General features: G+C 40.5%; 1 protein-coding gene across 1 annotated transcript; it reads right to left on the reverse strand.

Annotated features, from left to right (window-relative positions):
• Positions 1-545: 545 nt before the first annotated feature.
• On the reverse strand, positions 546-15,342 carry LOC139737657 (tubulin-folding cofactor B-like). Its single transcript, XM_071648334.1, is given in 7 exon segments — positions 546-2,077; positions 2,638-2,710; positions 5,801-5,834; positions 5,836-6,005; positions 8,335-8,434; positions 11,305-11,448; positions 15,152-15,342. Coding segments are annotated over 7 exon segments (756 nt in total). The 5' UTR covers positions 15,272-15,342; the 3' UTR covers positions 546-1,962.
• Between the last annotated feature and the right edge of the window lie 1,798 nt (positions 15,343-17,140).

Genomic DNA, 17,140 nt, shown 5'->3' on the forward strand with positions numbered 1-17,140 from the left:
CAATGAAAACATACACAACAAGGTAAAAAGTGCTTTTGAGAATAATGAACCTAGAACTGTTTTGGCTTTAAATTCAGATACAGTAGAGAGTATAATCTGAGATTGAGTATGTCTAGTGTATAGTACATACAAGTGGCAATGCTGAATTTTTCAACATGGTTCTGTGTTGAAAGCTGCGGTGGAAATAATTGATTCCAAGCATGAAACTAGAAATATGGCGACTGGTATGCCTCCGCCATAATGCATGATTCTCCTAATAGACGTAAGTTTATAGTACATGTGGACAATGTGTGATGACAGTTTCACATAAATGGAAAAATATTAAAATGACATGTTTGTCACAAATGTGGTGAATGCTCACCTTCCTTGACCTACAATGTAGGTTTAATTGGATGAATGGGAGAGCATATATTTTAGGATTTGAGGACGTTGACCCTTTTATAAGTTTATGCATTGAGTAATTTTCAAGGTATGGAGAAAAAGTGGTTTCTGTATTGAATAGTAAATTGTTACCATTTTCACATGGCCCTTGACCTTTGACCCTAAGACCCTAAAATTCATAAGAGAGTCACTGTCAGGCAGAACATGCATAAAGATGTACTAAGTTTCAAGACAGCTTGAGCCACTTCCGAGATATCAAGGAAGAAGTAAAGTTCAGCACTTTCACTTGATCTTTGACCTTTTGACCTTTTACCTTTTTGGCAAAAAGACTTCCCAGAGAATCTCTATTGGGTAATACATGTATACACCAAATAAAAAAAAATTCAGCAGGTATTGCATAAATATGAGGGAAATAGTCAAATTTGGAAGAGCTGACCTTGACCTTTGCCCCTGACCTCCAAATTCCCCAGATAATCACTGCCAGTCAGTACATGCATATACACTATGTTCCACGAAGATACCTTGAACCATTTCCAAGATATGGAGACCTTCGACCTTTGACCTCATGACCTGAAACTCTCACCAGAAAATCTAAATTGAGTAGTACATAATACATTATATACACTAAGTTTCAAGAAAATATCTTCAGGCATTGCACAGATATAGGGGAAATAGTGAAATTTTGAGCATTTGACCTTGACCTTTGACCTTGACCATGTAAACCCAAAAGTTGATAGGCACACCTTCACTCCCTGATACACATGCATGCCAAGTTTCATTAGGATACCTAGGTTTTTTAGTTACGCTGTCCACAAAATTGATTATGGACGGACGGAAGGACGAACGGACGGACAACCCGAAAACATAATGCCTCCGGCACCACTACGTGGCAGAGGCATAAAAATAATACATTATGTGACAATGTTGATAGTATGATGCGCATCTTTAGAATTATCACCAATGCAACATTAAATATTACTATGTGTTAACCATTTTTACCATCATATATTAATAGGTTTTGGCCAAGCTACGACAATAAACCAAGGTTTCTTGTCAATCACAGAAATTAGGCAGTGGAGCAGATTTTGGAAGATGCCCAGAAAAAAAATTAAAAAAAAAATGTCACATTTAGCGAGAGCATCAGCTCTGACCAAGTAGAATGTAAATATTAAAGCAGAAAAGGTAACATGAGTATCCTGCCTACAATGTTCTGCAGAGTGGAGATGAAGCTAAATACATCTACACATGTGCATGTAGAATGACTTACATAGAATTACAATAACATCACTGGAGAAGACTGTCTGGTCACAACATCAAATCTTTATCCATTTGGTAACAGAGTACATATCTGGCAAACAATCCATCATAATTATGTTTTAAGTGACAACTGTGATTTCATATTTTTCTGTCAATTCTTCATGGACTGAATTTGAAGTGGCATATAAACTGATCAACCGATAATCACACATGATGTAGCATCTTCATGGGTTGAACTCCAATTCAAGGAGAGAGTGGTACCAATGCAGAGATCCATTGAAGAGTTCATTGAATATACCGGTACATGTGGCACAAGTTAATGATTCACATCTCATCAAGTCCTAAATCTTCTTCTGGGAAGTCGCCCACTGTCACATACTGAGGTTTGACAAATCCACCATACTTGTCAGGGCAGGTGAAATAGCGCTTTCCTTGGACACTGTGATGTAGAGAGAGAAAGAAAGCATCATTCAACGAGTTTTGGCAAGAGTACAGATTGTAAGTCTAGTAACACACGACATATACAATACCAAAATTCTATACAGTGTATCAGGACCATAACATTTGTCAAAAGTGAAAGACTGACACATATTAAACTGCTCAGATGAAACTAATTTTAATTCTGGATCTCTGCACACAACACTCTTCTGAAGTCAACTGATGGGGTACCAAGTTAACAGCATTTATTCATATACACATGGACACAATAGCTAATATACCCACAGATAATGAGTAACAGAGGGCAGTGAGTTATGCACACAATGCATTACACTGCTACTTATAATCCTGCCTCACTCTGACAAAAGGAAGAAAATGGCAAAGTGTTATTTCTTGCATTCTTGTTGCTTTGCAATTGCAGTTCGTGTGACCCTGTCGAAATACAAACTCTCTATATGACAGGAGCCACTGGACTGCAGTAAAAAGCACTTTTCTGATTTACAGGAGAGGCCACTCCAGAGAGAAGAACACTGCAAATGTTTCAAATTCCACATTTCTCACCTGCCATCATTCTTTCCTAGTGGTTCATCATACTGAACTCCAACCCAATAGCCTGGTTTGAATTCTGTTTTACCTGCAAAGTTATACAAAATCAAATCAGAAAAGAGCATCATTTTTACCTGCACATGTTGCCAAAAGTGACAATGACCTACAATGTATACAGGCAACTTCCGTCATAATGAAGTCCTGAGGACCAGCAGTTTTCTTTTGTCATATCGGAATTTCATTATAGCCAAACAATGAAGTATATATCAAGAAAGAAGTATATAGATGATGATTTTGGGACCTGAATTTTTATCTTGTTATGTAAGAGGAATTTTATTTTCACTGTGTTTGTCAAAACAGGAGTGCATTGTATCTACTTCACATTTTTACTCAGTCAACAAACAGAGCAAACACACGGGATATAGATATCAAAAACACTCATTGAAAATTCTGATGATGAATGCAACTCTAAACAATCCAGTTAATGCAAGCCCATGTTTGTTTATATGATTTAACACGTACATTGAACTTAATGATGCACTATCCTGAATGAGGCAAAACCAACATACCCATTCAATATCTAATTTACAGCATCTAAAATTTTACTTCCCCATATGGGTACGCCACACTGGTACTACAATGTAATAATCATTAGTGCCCCAAACAAAGACTGACACTCAAAGTAGATGTGGCTAAGTTCTGTTCTGGGTCAAGCAATGATCATCTCGAGCTTCAGCGTAGAACAAAAACAAACAATTATTTTGTTTCTTTGTTTGCATCTATTCTACTCCTCTAATCAAAACAAAATTGAATTACATAATTGTCAAGAGTTGAAGGAAACATAACAAAATTACACAGAAGCAATAGAAAAGTAAATATATAACACTGCAGGATAATTATCATAAAACATTTACAATTGTATAAATCAAAACAAGGCAGCATATTTAATTCAACAATGAACCAAGAGATCGTCCACGTAAGTATGGCTAGGCCGATGGCTGAGAGGAATTCAGTTCGGGTTTGCCGCTAACAAAAGGTGAATTGTTGCATTAGTATGAAGTGGGAGAAAGAAGTATTAGGTAGTGATGTGCACATGCAACATGTGCATTATATGTTTGTGCTGGGGCTGTATAATATATCACTATTCATCAATATTAATACAATAATGCTAAAAGGATGAGACCAGAATCTAGACAGGGATGTGTAAATTATGCAGATGTATGTCACTGCCGGCGGATTTAGGAATTCCATAAAGGGGGCACACAAAAAAAAATTCTGGTGCCACTTCAGATTTAATGAGCTGACAAGCAAAAAACAAAAATACAGCTCACATACATTTTTTTTTTGTTTCTCGTGCCACTTCCGGGTTTCCTCGGCTGACAAGCAAATTTGAAAAACTAGAAATGTCGCTATGGCGACTGGTATGCCTCTGTCATAATGCATGATTCTCCTAATAGGTCTAGATAGTACGTGTGGACAATGTGTGACTACATTTTCACAAAATTGGCAAAATGTTAAAATGACAAGTTTTTCACAAATGTGTTGAATGTTCACCTTCCTTGACCAAGGTTTAATTGGATGAATAGGAAAACATGTATTTGGGGATTTAAGGACTTTATCTTGACTTTGACCCATTCATACATTTATTGCATTGAGTAATTTTCAAGGTATGGAGAAAAAGTGCAATTTCTGTATTGAATAGTAAATTGTTACCATTTTCATCTGGCCTTTGACCTTAAAATTCATAAGATAATCACTGTCAGGCAGAACATGCATAAATATGTAGTAAGTTTCAAGATAACTTGAGCAACTTCCGAGATATGGAGGCAAAAGTTAGTTCAGCACGTTCACTTGATCTTTGACCTTTTGACCTTTGAGGCAAAAAAAGAAAAAAAAAAATCTTTCCAGAGAATCTGTTAAACATTTGTAGGTTATACATGCATACACCAAGTATAAAAAGAAATAATCCTGCTGGCATTGCATAAACATGAGGGAAATAGTAAGATTTTTAAAGTGTTGCCCTTGACCTTTGACCCCTTACCTTTGACCCCATGAACCCTAAATTCTCAGATAATCACTGCCAGTCAGTACATGTATATATAGTATGTTCCATGAAGATACCTTGAACAATTTCCAAGGTACAGAGAAAAAAGGGAAGTTTCAATATTTCTACTTAACCTTTTGACCTTTGACCTTTCACCTCATGCCCCAAAATTTTCACCAGAGAATCTTAATTGGGTAATACATGTATACACTAAGTTTCAAGAAAATATCTTCAGGCATTGCAGAGATATGGTGTAAATAGTGAAATCTTATGTATTTGACCTTGACCTTTGACCATGAGCATGTGCCCCCAAAAGTTGATAGGCACAACTTCACCCCCTAAAGCACATACAGTTCGACCTCGATTATCCGGCCATGTCGGGACCGGCGCTCATCCGGATAAGCGAATTGGCCGAATATGAGAGACACATATAGCTGCCGTCCAAGCTGCCGTCCCAGTGCACTGGCAGCTAGGCAGGTAGAGTACCCCGCAACGGTGGTGTAATCTATGCTAGCCTGCGCAAAATTGTATTCCCGATAAATCATAACTGCTTACTTTTATGATGATAATGTAGTGTGAATTTACGTTAGTTCTGTCGGGAATATTGTAGGTAAATCGTGTGAGTTTTGTAGAAATTTCAATTGAGTTTAAAGTCACTGTTTTTTCTCAATTTTTGGATGAAAAAAAATAAAGTCCTTCACTGCATGAACGCATCCGGATGATAGAGATTTCCGGATAAAAGGAGGCCGGATAATCGAGGTCGAACTGTACATGCAAAGTTTCATTAGGATACCTCAAAAGGTTTTGGTATTTACCCTGTCCACAAAATTCATTACGGACGGACAGAAGGACGGAAGGACGAACAGACGGACGGACAACCCGAAAACATAATGCCTCCGGCACCACTTCGTGGCGGAGGCATAAAAAAGGCATCAGCACAATTTTTCTTTAAAAAATTACAGGGGGTGCACGCGCCGTCTTTATCTATTTTTTTTGGTATTTCTCGGACTGTCATTTATTACCTCTTTAGAATGAATTGAATGCCTAAGACAAATATAAGACCATTGGATCCATGATTGCCACTAAAACATTCTGTGAGGGAGTTCTCATTGAAGCGGCAGACCGAATACTCACCAACATACTTCACTGTCCCTCTCTTTTGTTGGGGGGGCATTCGGCACAGAGACCTCACATCGGGAGTCGATAGTGATCGCTGACACTAATCTCTCCTCTTCTTTAGCCTTCTCAGCTTTCTCTTTGTCCAGTATTGCTTGCTCCTCAGGACTGACCTCCTTGAATTGACCCATCTTGTGCTTCATCTTGAAGGCTCGCACAGAATCTTTTTGATTGCATCAAAGTGGCAAAGGAAATAAAGAGATGGGGTGGGAGGAGAATAAAACTGCATTACATTCTAAATTGCACAAGGCTACAACTCATGAGCCAGGTTTGCATAAAGACAAGGCACAATATGAATTGCACATGTAAAAATGGTTAACTGACAAATTATTTCCAACAGATATGAACCGACACTGTGACTGCATGCTTAACTTGTTCAATGCAACAATACTAGTGGATATGCCTCCATTTAACTTACTTGATCCACACATTTCTTTGTGGTAACCAACCACTCTTTTTGTGGTACCCACATAATGCTACAGGTATATGTGGGATCAACTAAGTGAAATGGAGGCATATCCACTAGACTTGTAGCATTATGTGGGTACCACAAAAAAAAGTTGTCTCAGACCACTGACTGGAAGTCACTCAATATTCATCTACTTTGAGCATCTGTGCATGAAAATGTTGCTAAGATTCCCATTATATTCTGTAATGAGTATTCTCCTTCAGCCTCTACTCTTGATCTAGAATGCTATGTAATGACATACAAAATGTCTTCACACTGGCAGAAAAGTAGCTCGACCAGACGCTGTAAGTACGCTGTGCGACGTACCTACGTACAGCGACTGGGTTGTGTATAGTTAGCAGAAAAGATGATTTACTCCTGCAGATTCAAGCAATTTTCTGCATAAAAGAGAGGATTTTTTGTGCATGCAACATTAATGTCATGTGACAAAGCTGGTATTTTCAGGTCCATCATTAATGTCACAATTCTGTATACACAATGCATTTTGAAGGCATAATATTGTGCAAATCAAGTAAGAAATTCCCTAGAGGTTAAATTTGTGATTGAGAATGCAGTAATTTCACTTCTTAGGAGAAATGTTTGCGATTTTGCACCTTAGAGACAATATGTACTGTGCATTGGTGTCACATGTGCTCAATAAAATCAATATTTTTGCAGGTTGTTACTTTTATATTGGTTGACTCTCAAATTTGAAAAAACAAAACAAAACCACCATCTCGATCATAAAACTATAGGTTAAGTGTATACTACGATGGACCTGTATAAGAAACAAAACAAATCAAAACAAAAACAGTCAAAAACTGTGGCTAAAAGTTACAGTTTTTCAATGATAAATCTCCATTATATTGAATTTGAATAGAATTTGTAAAAAAATACCAAAACAAAACATGGCCAGTACTGTACACACAAACTGTGATGCAATGGTAGTACATGTATCCTCTAATACGTACCTGAGAATCAATTCAAACACCACAAAATATATTACACATTATACATCTTTGATCCTAACCTCTGCTACACATAGCCCTATACACATACCATTTCTTTCTTGTAATACATATAATTGTAAAACAAACAATTTTTTTACTACACAGTGGAAAATTAAACAGCTTGTGGCTTTTAAACCTTAAAGGTACATGGACCCGGTGGTTTAGTCGAATGCGTGCACGGCGCACGGTGCAAGTTTCCCATAGATACCTATGCCATTGACTCCTCTTTTAGCACTTACGCTTTGATCCATTTCCACGAGTCCGAAGAAGTCTGATCCACTGTAGTCAGTGGTACGATCACAGCTCAGCTCATGATTCGGCTGAGGGGGATGACAGCTTTAGCAAACTTCTTTTGTGATGTCATTCTAAGAACCACATAAGGACGCACCCTGGCATCACCACAGACTGCGTGATGTGCAGAGAAGACAACGAAGGCAACGTTACCAAGCAACACCTACGTGCTTTACTCTTGATAACAGTTCAACTTCGGCAATCTTCGGATCAATGCTACTGTGATCTGCAGTACGGTATCATCCAACAGCACCCATGCACCCACCGGGTCTATGCGCCTTTAACATTTAAGGAGAAGTGCCTCCTTACAACCAATGCTTGAACAAAAATCTATTGTAATGACACTTTATCCTGCATTTTGCTTACTGATTTCATCTTTATTCCATTCTAGCAGGGTTACATACATGTACAACTGTAGAATGAATTCAGTACAAAGCTCTTTGAGCTACTAATACAACACAAATTGCATGCCATGATGAATGTGAAAATTATGTCATCCCTGTATTTATGATGTACAAGAGGCTTGACAAATGATAAAAGTAATGCAATGACAATGGTACACAACATACAATTTGATGAAATCCCAGCCAGTGGCTTTGCTTTGTAATCTTGAGATACTTAACATATGCAAGTACACTTTGTAGCTCGAATAATCTGTGAAAAATTATGTCAAAATCACATCTAGCTTACCACTGACACATGGAAAAAAAAAAAAGTGGTTTTTGTAGGGTGTTTTTGCTCACCTGCCCGTTTTTCATATGCCTCTTTGGAGATTTCAAATTTTTCCACTTTTGAGACATCCTCAAACTCTCCAAGAACACGGTTGCCATCTTTATTTATGACCTGTTAGGAAAGACAGGTAGTAACAGAAGTTTACATTTTATCCACTTCTCATCACAGAAAAGATCGATTTAGTGATTTCTTCTGAAAATTCAATCCTTAGTAAGTACTTCGGAAACTAGTTTAAGGCCGTGTCACACCATTCCGGGCAAGCTACGCGGGCTTGTGGGCGAGGAGGTAGTTTCCAGCATGTAGAAGATTTTTCAGCGGGCGAACAAGAATGTTTGCAATTTTCATTCATGCCTTGTCATACCGTACAGGGGAACTTCTGCGGCTTGACTTGCGGGGAAAACAAATTTACTCCACGGAGCTCTCCGCAGTTGGTCCGCACGTGACAGTATCTAGCGCGTAGTTGCCCATAGGTGCTCACGCAAGTCCGATTTAACGCAGCCAAGTTTTGAGCATGACCAAAACTTTTTTCAGGTGAGTCGCGGGAATGCCCGTAGAGGTCCACGCAGAACGCCAGTAGGAGACCCTTAGCGGCAGTACTTCCCAGGCAATTCCCACGCACGTACTTCGCAGTCCCCGTATGCAGCCAAGATAATGAAATTCTGTGAGATTTCAGCCATTCCATTCGAGGAATACCTTCACTGAGTTGTCAGCCCCCACGCGACTGGTACAAAGGTCACACAGTATACTCGCGAGTATAACGCGTCCCAGCAAGTAAGACACATGCGCTGACTCGCACAAATCCTTTTCCGCCTTCAGGAATGTCCGGTATGCTAGAAAATCCCTACACGTAACAAGCCCGAGTAGCTTGCCCGGAAAGGTGTGACAGGGCCTAAACACGGTTGCGGGTAAAAAAAAAATATGCGTGCGCACCTCCGGGCGGACTACTTTTGAGATACATGCTAGGTACTGTCATGTGCGGATCATCTACAGGGACCTCCGGGTAGTCAAAAGTGTTCTTTGCAAGTCGCACGCAAGGCTGGTGTGACACGGCCTTTACTTACCAGAAAGGTAGTGGTCAATAGTAACTGCAATGGGCAAAACATCCAGTTTCATCAAAAGAAAAAAAAAAGTGGCAATTTTTTCATTAGAATTTGATATCCCTTTGCTGGGCTTTTCATTACAAACTGATGCTGTCCCTGTAAATGATATAATTAAAGGTCTCAATGGAGACCTGAAAACACAGTGGAGACAATGCCATACTTGCAATGTATGCAATGGACTATTGGCAGTAATCACAGGTACGGTACAAATTTGTACGATGTTACCCTCAGCTCTACATCAAAACCATCACATGCATTTCTTTTCTTTTCTTTTCTTTTCTTTTTTGTGTAAATGCCATCCTTGTAGCAAACTGTAGCAACATGATAACCAGAAAGTGTGATATTTTCAGTCCTCAATTTTCCTTGCACAAAGAATTCTTCCATGGTTCATGTAAGGTCCACCTTAGAGATGCACGTGGGAGCACTGTGTTTACAGTACTACTACCAGTTAAAGTACACTGTACATACACTGTACTTGCACAACCTTCCAAATTGGCAAGGTGTACCCTTGGGTGGGGACAAGTAGAATACAGCTCATTAACAAAGTTTGGTCACATTCCCTCCCCCCCTCCCCCCCCCCCAAAAAAAAAAGATGCCATACTATAAAGTGTGTAAGCAAGTTGTCTAAATTTTTCACCTGCTGAATCAGACTGTTGCCACAGAGGCTGAGCCGCGGCCGAGCCCTGCCCCGCACTGTAAAACGGGGTCTTACAGCCCTATCACTTTTGATTAGAACTAGAGAAAAATATGATTGAATATTCATTAATTTAGGAGGTTTGGAACCCCTGGGGCCCCCAAGGAAAGCATGGTGCCCATTCAAACACTTTGAGATCTTATCCCCATGGGAATGCTACTTGCCAAGTTTGATGAAAATGCATTATGTTGTTTTCAGCAAGAAGATGAAAATTTAGGATCGCATTTGGAACCCCCCCCCCCCCCCTCCATCCCATCCCGCATCCTTGGGTCCCAAGGGGGTGGGGGAGGGGGGGAGGGCAACCCTGATTCTCCCATGAAAAAAACTCGAAACAACAGTCATCAATATATACTGACTCATTGTATTAACTTAACTCAATCACTTCTGGTTCTAAGAAAATCTGTAAAGATTCCTTACAGGGGGGGGGGGGGTGGGGACCCCTGGAGCCCCCCAGGTTGGGCATGGCACCCATTTGATAGAAATGAGATTCTATCCCCCTAGGGATGCTACCTACCAAGTTTGGTGAAAGTTTGTGATAGGGTTTTCAAGAAAAAGATGAAAATTTGCAATTTCAGTCAAAATTTAGGCCCCCTGGGGCCTCCCAGGTGGGGCATGGTGCCCATTTGATGGGAATAAGATTCTTTCCCCCTAGGGATGCTACCTGCCAACTTTGGTGAAAATTCATTATGGCATTTTCAAGAAAATGATGAAAATGTACAAAATGGGCCCTATTAGGACCCCTCCCCAACCCCCCCCCCCTCCCCTGGGTCCCGTGGGGGGCACCCCTGATTCCATCATGAACAAACTTAAAACTACAGTCATCAATGTACTAATTCATAGTATTAACTTAGCTCTATCACATCTGGTTCTAGAGAAGAAGATTTTTTAAGATTCCTTAATTTTTGGGGGTTTTGGGCCCCTCTGGGGGGCCCCCAGGTGGGGTATGGTGCCCACTTGAACAAGTTGAGATCCTATCTCCCTGGGGATGCTACCTGCCAAGTTTGGTGAAAATCGGTCACGGGGTTCTCAAGATGAAGATGAAAATGTAAAAAGTTTACGCACGACGGACGACAGACGATGCACAACGCACAACGGACGACGGACAAACGGACGCTGGACGAAGAGCAATCGCAATAGCTCACTTGAGCCTTCGGCTCAGGTGAGCTAAAAAACTCACATCAACTCACATGAATTCTCATCCCATCTTCCACTGGGTAGGAACCAAGAAGAGCAGCATCATTGTCCAATGGGCCAAGAAACTTTCCCTCTGCATTATAAAGCTCGAGATCCATCAATGTTGACACACATCCTGTAATGAGCTCAAGCTTGCCCTGTACAAAGAGAGGACATAATCATCACTTCTTAACTAACAGCCAACCTCGTTTAGCTCAAACCTGTTACCCAAATAATAAAGAATTATCAGCTATAACCTATGCCCAAATTTGTCTAACATGTGTACGTAAAATTGTTTTACTACAGAGTAGGCACTTACATGTGTACACATCATGGAACAGCATGTTAGCTGAGAAGTAACTAATGTTGACTGTTTCATTCAAACATCTATTAACAATACAATTTGTACATGTAATAACAATGACATCATAAAAAATCTTCCACAATTTCACCTTAACATCATTTCACTATGGCAGAAAATATCGCAGATTCATACATGTATCACGGCCTCAGATTGTTGACTCGTATCGTACGCGTGAAATTTTTGGCAACAAACGCAAGTGACTGATTTTTGCTGTGCGCCAGTGCAAGCTCCATTGATAAAGCACATTAATATACTAGTAGTGAATGGCAAAGACGTGTTAACATCAATTACATGTATGTGTATTAACTAATGAGGATTTTTTTAAATTCTTTTTCCGTCTATTTCCTCAGGCTATTTACCTGTGTACCCTCCTCATTTCTTTTGATTTGTATTTATGTTCAAATATTCAAGCATATTGCATGCTGTCCCACACATACTTCTGATTTTATACGCATGAAAGGCATTGTGCGAAGGTGGTCAATCTAAAAATAGGTGGTCATTGAGTACTAGACTTACTGTACTTGTTGATGTGGTTATCGGTGGGTTTGACAACTGCATGGTTTAGGGCAATTCCAGTTAGGACATGACATCAATAAAAGAAATGTGCCTCTTTATCTTTCTTTGATCATAAAGAATTTTCAAATTCAGTAGATTTTGTTTTTCCTTTTCATTGTTTTTGTTTGTTTGTTAGTTTTTTGCAAGGTCTCAAACCATCATTTAAAATGTACATGTACATTAGTACATGTGGGACTGGAGACAATTAGATTCACTTTAATTCAAATCCCAGTGGGTTCCTTTGATATTTTCTTCTTACTTGTTTTGCTAATGGGCAAAAGATGAATACATTTAAATATTCCAGAGGTCATGTGAACATCACTTACAAAAGGGTGAAATGACCTGTGGAATTACTCCAGACAAATTGAACGTTATTACCTTTAATGTTACTACCATGCTTTCGGGGGTCTAGCTAAAAAATTATGGGTCAAACAGCTAAAAATATTTGCAGGAATATTTGTTACGATGCTGTAATTGAAATCAATGCAGCACTTTGTTTGTACTTTAGTAACTTACATTTTTGAACACATTTTGTCACAAGACATTGATCTTTTTTTGTCATGTCCTTTTTTTTATAACGTTACTCACCAACTCTTTAAGTCGCCGTGGCAACTCTAATATTTGTTGAATTGTATTCATTCTTTTACTTTATTATTCGTTGAATTGTATTGAACATTCTTTTCTACTGTATATCATAAACCTGGGAAGGACGAACACAATTTTAACATGATTTTGACTTGATATAAATAGAGGATTCTAAATGGAGATTTACTATTTAGTTTAGTAAAAATATGTACAAATGTACATTTGCTTATTGTAACATTACTAGCCATGAAATTGCCCTTTTTAGTGTATGAAATGACCACATGCTTGGCTTCAATCTTCATGTTGTGTGGTTTGCGGGTCAATACCAATTAAGGGGTGAGCACTTTTACAAAGGTAAGCCACATCACAATTTACTTTACCGATGGTGCTGGCACTATTATTGTTAAACTTATTAAACAATAAACAGCGACAGTCACGCTGACGATGATGATGGCGGTCACGCTCTCCATGACCTAACCCAGGGTGCTCCTTGTACAGTTATACTGTGGGCCCCGATGCATAGCGTTGGGGCTGGGGGCCAGGGCAGGGGGTTGTTTCACAAAGCTGTTCTTAAAGTTACGAAGGACTTAAAGGGACTGTACAGTACTGGTTGAACATTTCTAAGTGAGATAATGAGAAACCTCTTATGAAATTTGAAAGAGCATGTAATTTTCAGAAGGATTCCACGTTTATTTGATGAAAATTGGTTTTGAAATGGCTGAGATATAAAAAAAAAGTGATAATAATAAAAGGCCACAGGCCACAACTTTATTAGGATATCTTTGTTTCACCTTGTTTTTGGATATCTCAGCCATTTCAAAACCAATTTTCATCAAATAAATGTTGAATCCTTCTTAAAATTACATGCTCTTCATACTTTTCAACTTTTCATACCCTTTAGAATTGCATGCTCTTTGACATCTCATAGAGTGGTTTCTGAATATCTCGCAAAACGTTCAAAGCTATGTAAATCCTCACCTCGACCAGAACTGTACACACCCTTAGCTTTAAGAACGACTGGTGATCAGTTACAGTTCTTGTGTGCTATACTTATCAGAATCTCAATAATTCAGCACAAGAACTGGTCACCAGTCGTTCTAAAGTCCTTTCGTAACTGTAAGAACAGCTTTGTGAAACACCCCCTGGTCGTAGCCCGTAGTTATCCGTAACTCCGTGCATGATCTAGACAGAAAGATCCGTCTGTCCGGAGGACTCTTTTATATTTTGCCATTGACGCTGTCCTCCGTGAAGCCAGACGTAGTCTCCGCGGAACATTCCCCGACGGACAGATCAGTTCGGGAAACCCACTCACAAGGGGGGCCCCTCCTTATAAGTAACCCGTCCCCCTTATAAGTAACCCCGTCCCCCTTATAAGTAACCCCCGGGGCACCCCTTATAAGGAGTCTCCACGCTTTTTTGCAATGCAACGCGAAAATGAAAGGACTGCGGCAATTCGCTTGATTATGTCCATAAAGCTTCACAAGTTTCCTAGTTACTCACGAAATTTGAGCAAAATCGGTTTGAGGCATCATATCTAAAATCATGGATTGAAATGCGATGTCAAACGACCCATGCGAATGCTGAAATGCGAGCGATTACTGGCGTGAGTGTCGCCAGGCGCGGCGGCGCGGCAATGCTTGAGTGCAGACGTGGCGACTGAGTACATGTACCTAGTCGCCACGTCTGCACTCAAGCATTGCCGCGCCGCCGCGCCTGGCGACACTCACGTCAGTAGTCGCTCGCATTTCAGCATTCGCATGGGTCGTTTGACATCGCATTTAAATCCATGATTTTAGATATGATGCCTCAAACCGATTTTGCTCAAATTTCGTGAGTAACTAGGAAACTTGTGAAGCTTTATGGACATAATCAAGCGAATTGCCGCAGTCCTTTCATTTTCGCGTTGCATTGCAAAAAAGCGTGGAGACTCCTTATAAGGGGTGCCCCGGGGGTTACTTATAAGGGGGACGGGGTTACTTATAAGGGGGACGGGTTACTTATAAGGAGGGGCCCCCCTTGTGAGTGGGTTTCCCGAACTGAGATACAGACCGATCTTTCGGTCAATGCATGATCATGATGATACAATTGTACACCAACTCTGTTCTTGGAATCTTGGTTTACGAACTACAATTACAATAAAAAATGTGTATAAAACTTGTAAAAATTCGACCTGACCTACTTCTGACAAACATCACGCAAGGTAAACACTTCCCCAAGCAAGGCTAAGTCACGTTACTAGATCTAACACGTTAGGACTAGGACTCGAGTCCGTACACCGTAGGACAGGTCTTCGCTCGAATTTGATCATAGTATCACAGTCCCACTCATTGATATTCATGTTAGATTTGTTGACGCACCTTCAATTCCCCGATGGTTATATCCTTCTGGAACCGTTTTTCTGCTCCAAAAGAAGTTAAAGAACTTGACACTTGCACATTCACATAACTTGCTGTTACAACAGTGTAGTCTCCTGCCATGGCTGCCACGGTATGGACTGTGGTGTGACTCTCAAGAAGGTAAATTTGCTCCCAGTGATCGTGAGTGGTAACCTTTGGCGCATAAGTAGTGCTTCTACGTAAATTTTACATGTACGGAATTAACGGAAACTGGCTGGCTGTTCGCTGTGTGTACGTACCACTGGTACGTACGTACGTGTGTGTGTGTGGGGGGGGGGGGGGGGGGGTGGGGGTGGGGGAGGGGGGTTGTCATTCGCTAGTGATGTATCGCGATGACGTGATGTACACAAGTGGCGTGCACTATGGAAGCAGGAGCCTATGGAAGCAGGAGCCCGTCAAAAACACGGATATACGTCGCGTAGCAATTCGAATTACTACGCGACGTAAATAATTACGTCGCGTCGTAATTCGAATTACTACGCGTCGTAATTCGAATTACTACGCGACGTAATTATTTACGTCGCGTAGCATTAGGAATTACAACATGACACTAATTCATTTAATGTCGTGACGTTTAGTCGTTGAGCAGTAATTCGGAATTACGTCGCGTAGCAATTCGAATTACTACGCGACGTAATTATTTACGTCGCGTAGTAATTCGAATTACGACGCGACGTAATTATTTACGTCGCGTAGTAATTCGAATTGCTACGCGACGCATATCCATGTTTTTGACGGGCTCCTGCTTCCATAGGAGCCCGTCAAACTGGCCGGGCTAAATGTACCACTATCATATTAAATGTTTATAAAATGGGTTCAAGAATGTAGCCAATAGGAAGCGCTGAAATGAGACACACCCACAGAACTACATAGGTAGAATGATCAAGTGGGGTCCGAAAGCATAGCCAGCGCACGCGATCTCCGCCATTTTGGTTAGTCTTTTGTTACGTCACGGCTTGCGTGCGCAGAACAGGCTTTGCAGGGTTACAGCATAGCGCAGCCCTACGCTGACTTTTTTTCTTTTTTACCTCCCCTGGCCCTGTTCATCGCAAGCCGTGACGTAACAGAAGACTAACAAAATGGCGGCATGTTATGTGCGCGCAGCTGGCTATAAAGCTACGCCTGGGTTTTGAATGGGCTTGCAATCTACCTATTTATATCTGTGGACACACCTCCTTCCTTTACTTCAGTACAACTGCACTGCCTGTAATCCTATATGGTAGATTGCCGATCGTCTGTGCGCGCGGCGGCTCCTTTGATGAATTGCATGCATACGCGTACGCGCTGTCAATCCTGTAAACAACTTGAATTCTAGTTCGGGCTGCCGGCCGGCCGGCCTGTCTTCCCTTGTGCATAACATATGTGGCGTACGTACAAAACGTATACTGTATACTATACGTAAACTTTGTACAGTACAGTAGACCAAGCGTTATGGGACCGGACGCGTACATGGAGTCACTTTGAAGAGCAAATCCAACGATTTAGCAGGTTAATTCTCACGCCGTTTTCAGAGTATGTTGTCTAGTAGGCCTATATGAGGAGTCTATATCAAGTCTTTAAGGTAAAGGGTGCATATTCTATGTAAAATAAGTAAGTTTTCATGCGGGTGTCCGGAAACCCAACCCCCCATTTATGTGCGGGACTTCCGCGAGTGCGACGTGCGTAAAAGTTTGGGACGAACATCTTCGGACGTCTTGACCCACAAGGGAAAAAAGAGGAAAGGTATAAATAGAATACTATGACACATTTTATGCTTGTCTAAAATTCAAGAGTCAGCATTACAAAGTGCATGTTTCACAATTGTAAATACCCTCGAGTGCACTACGCCTACACTAACGCACTCTATCCTGTGCATCATTTGTATAATAATAATAATATACGAATAATTTATGAGTTGTGAGTGCATAGGGCACGAATATCGCACGAGGCGCGAGATGAGCCACTGGTCTA

This window comes from Diadema antillarum, unplaced genomic scaffold (genome assembly GCF_040938485.1).
Source record: "Diadema antillarum isolate AM-2024a unplaced genomic scaffold, OU_Dant_1.0 seq00000697_RagTag, whole genome shotgun sequence".
Lineage (NCBI taxonomy): Eukaryota > Metazoa > Echinodermata > Echinoidea > Diadematoida > Diadematidae > Diadema > Diadema antillarum.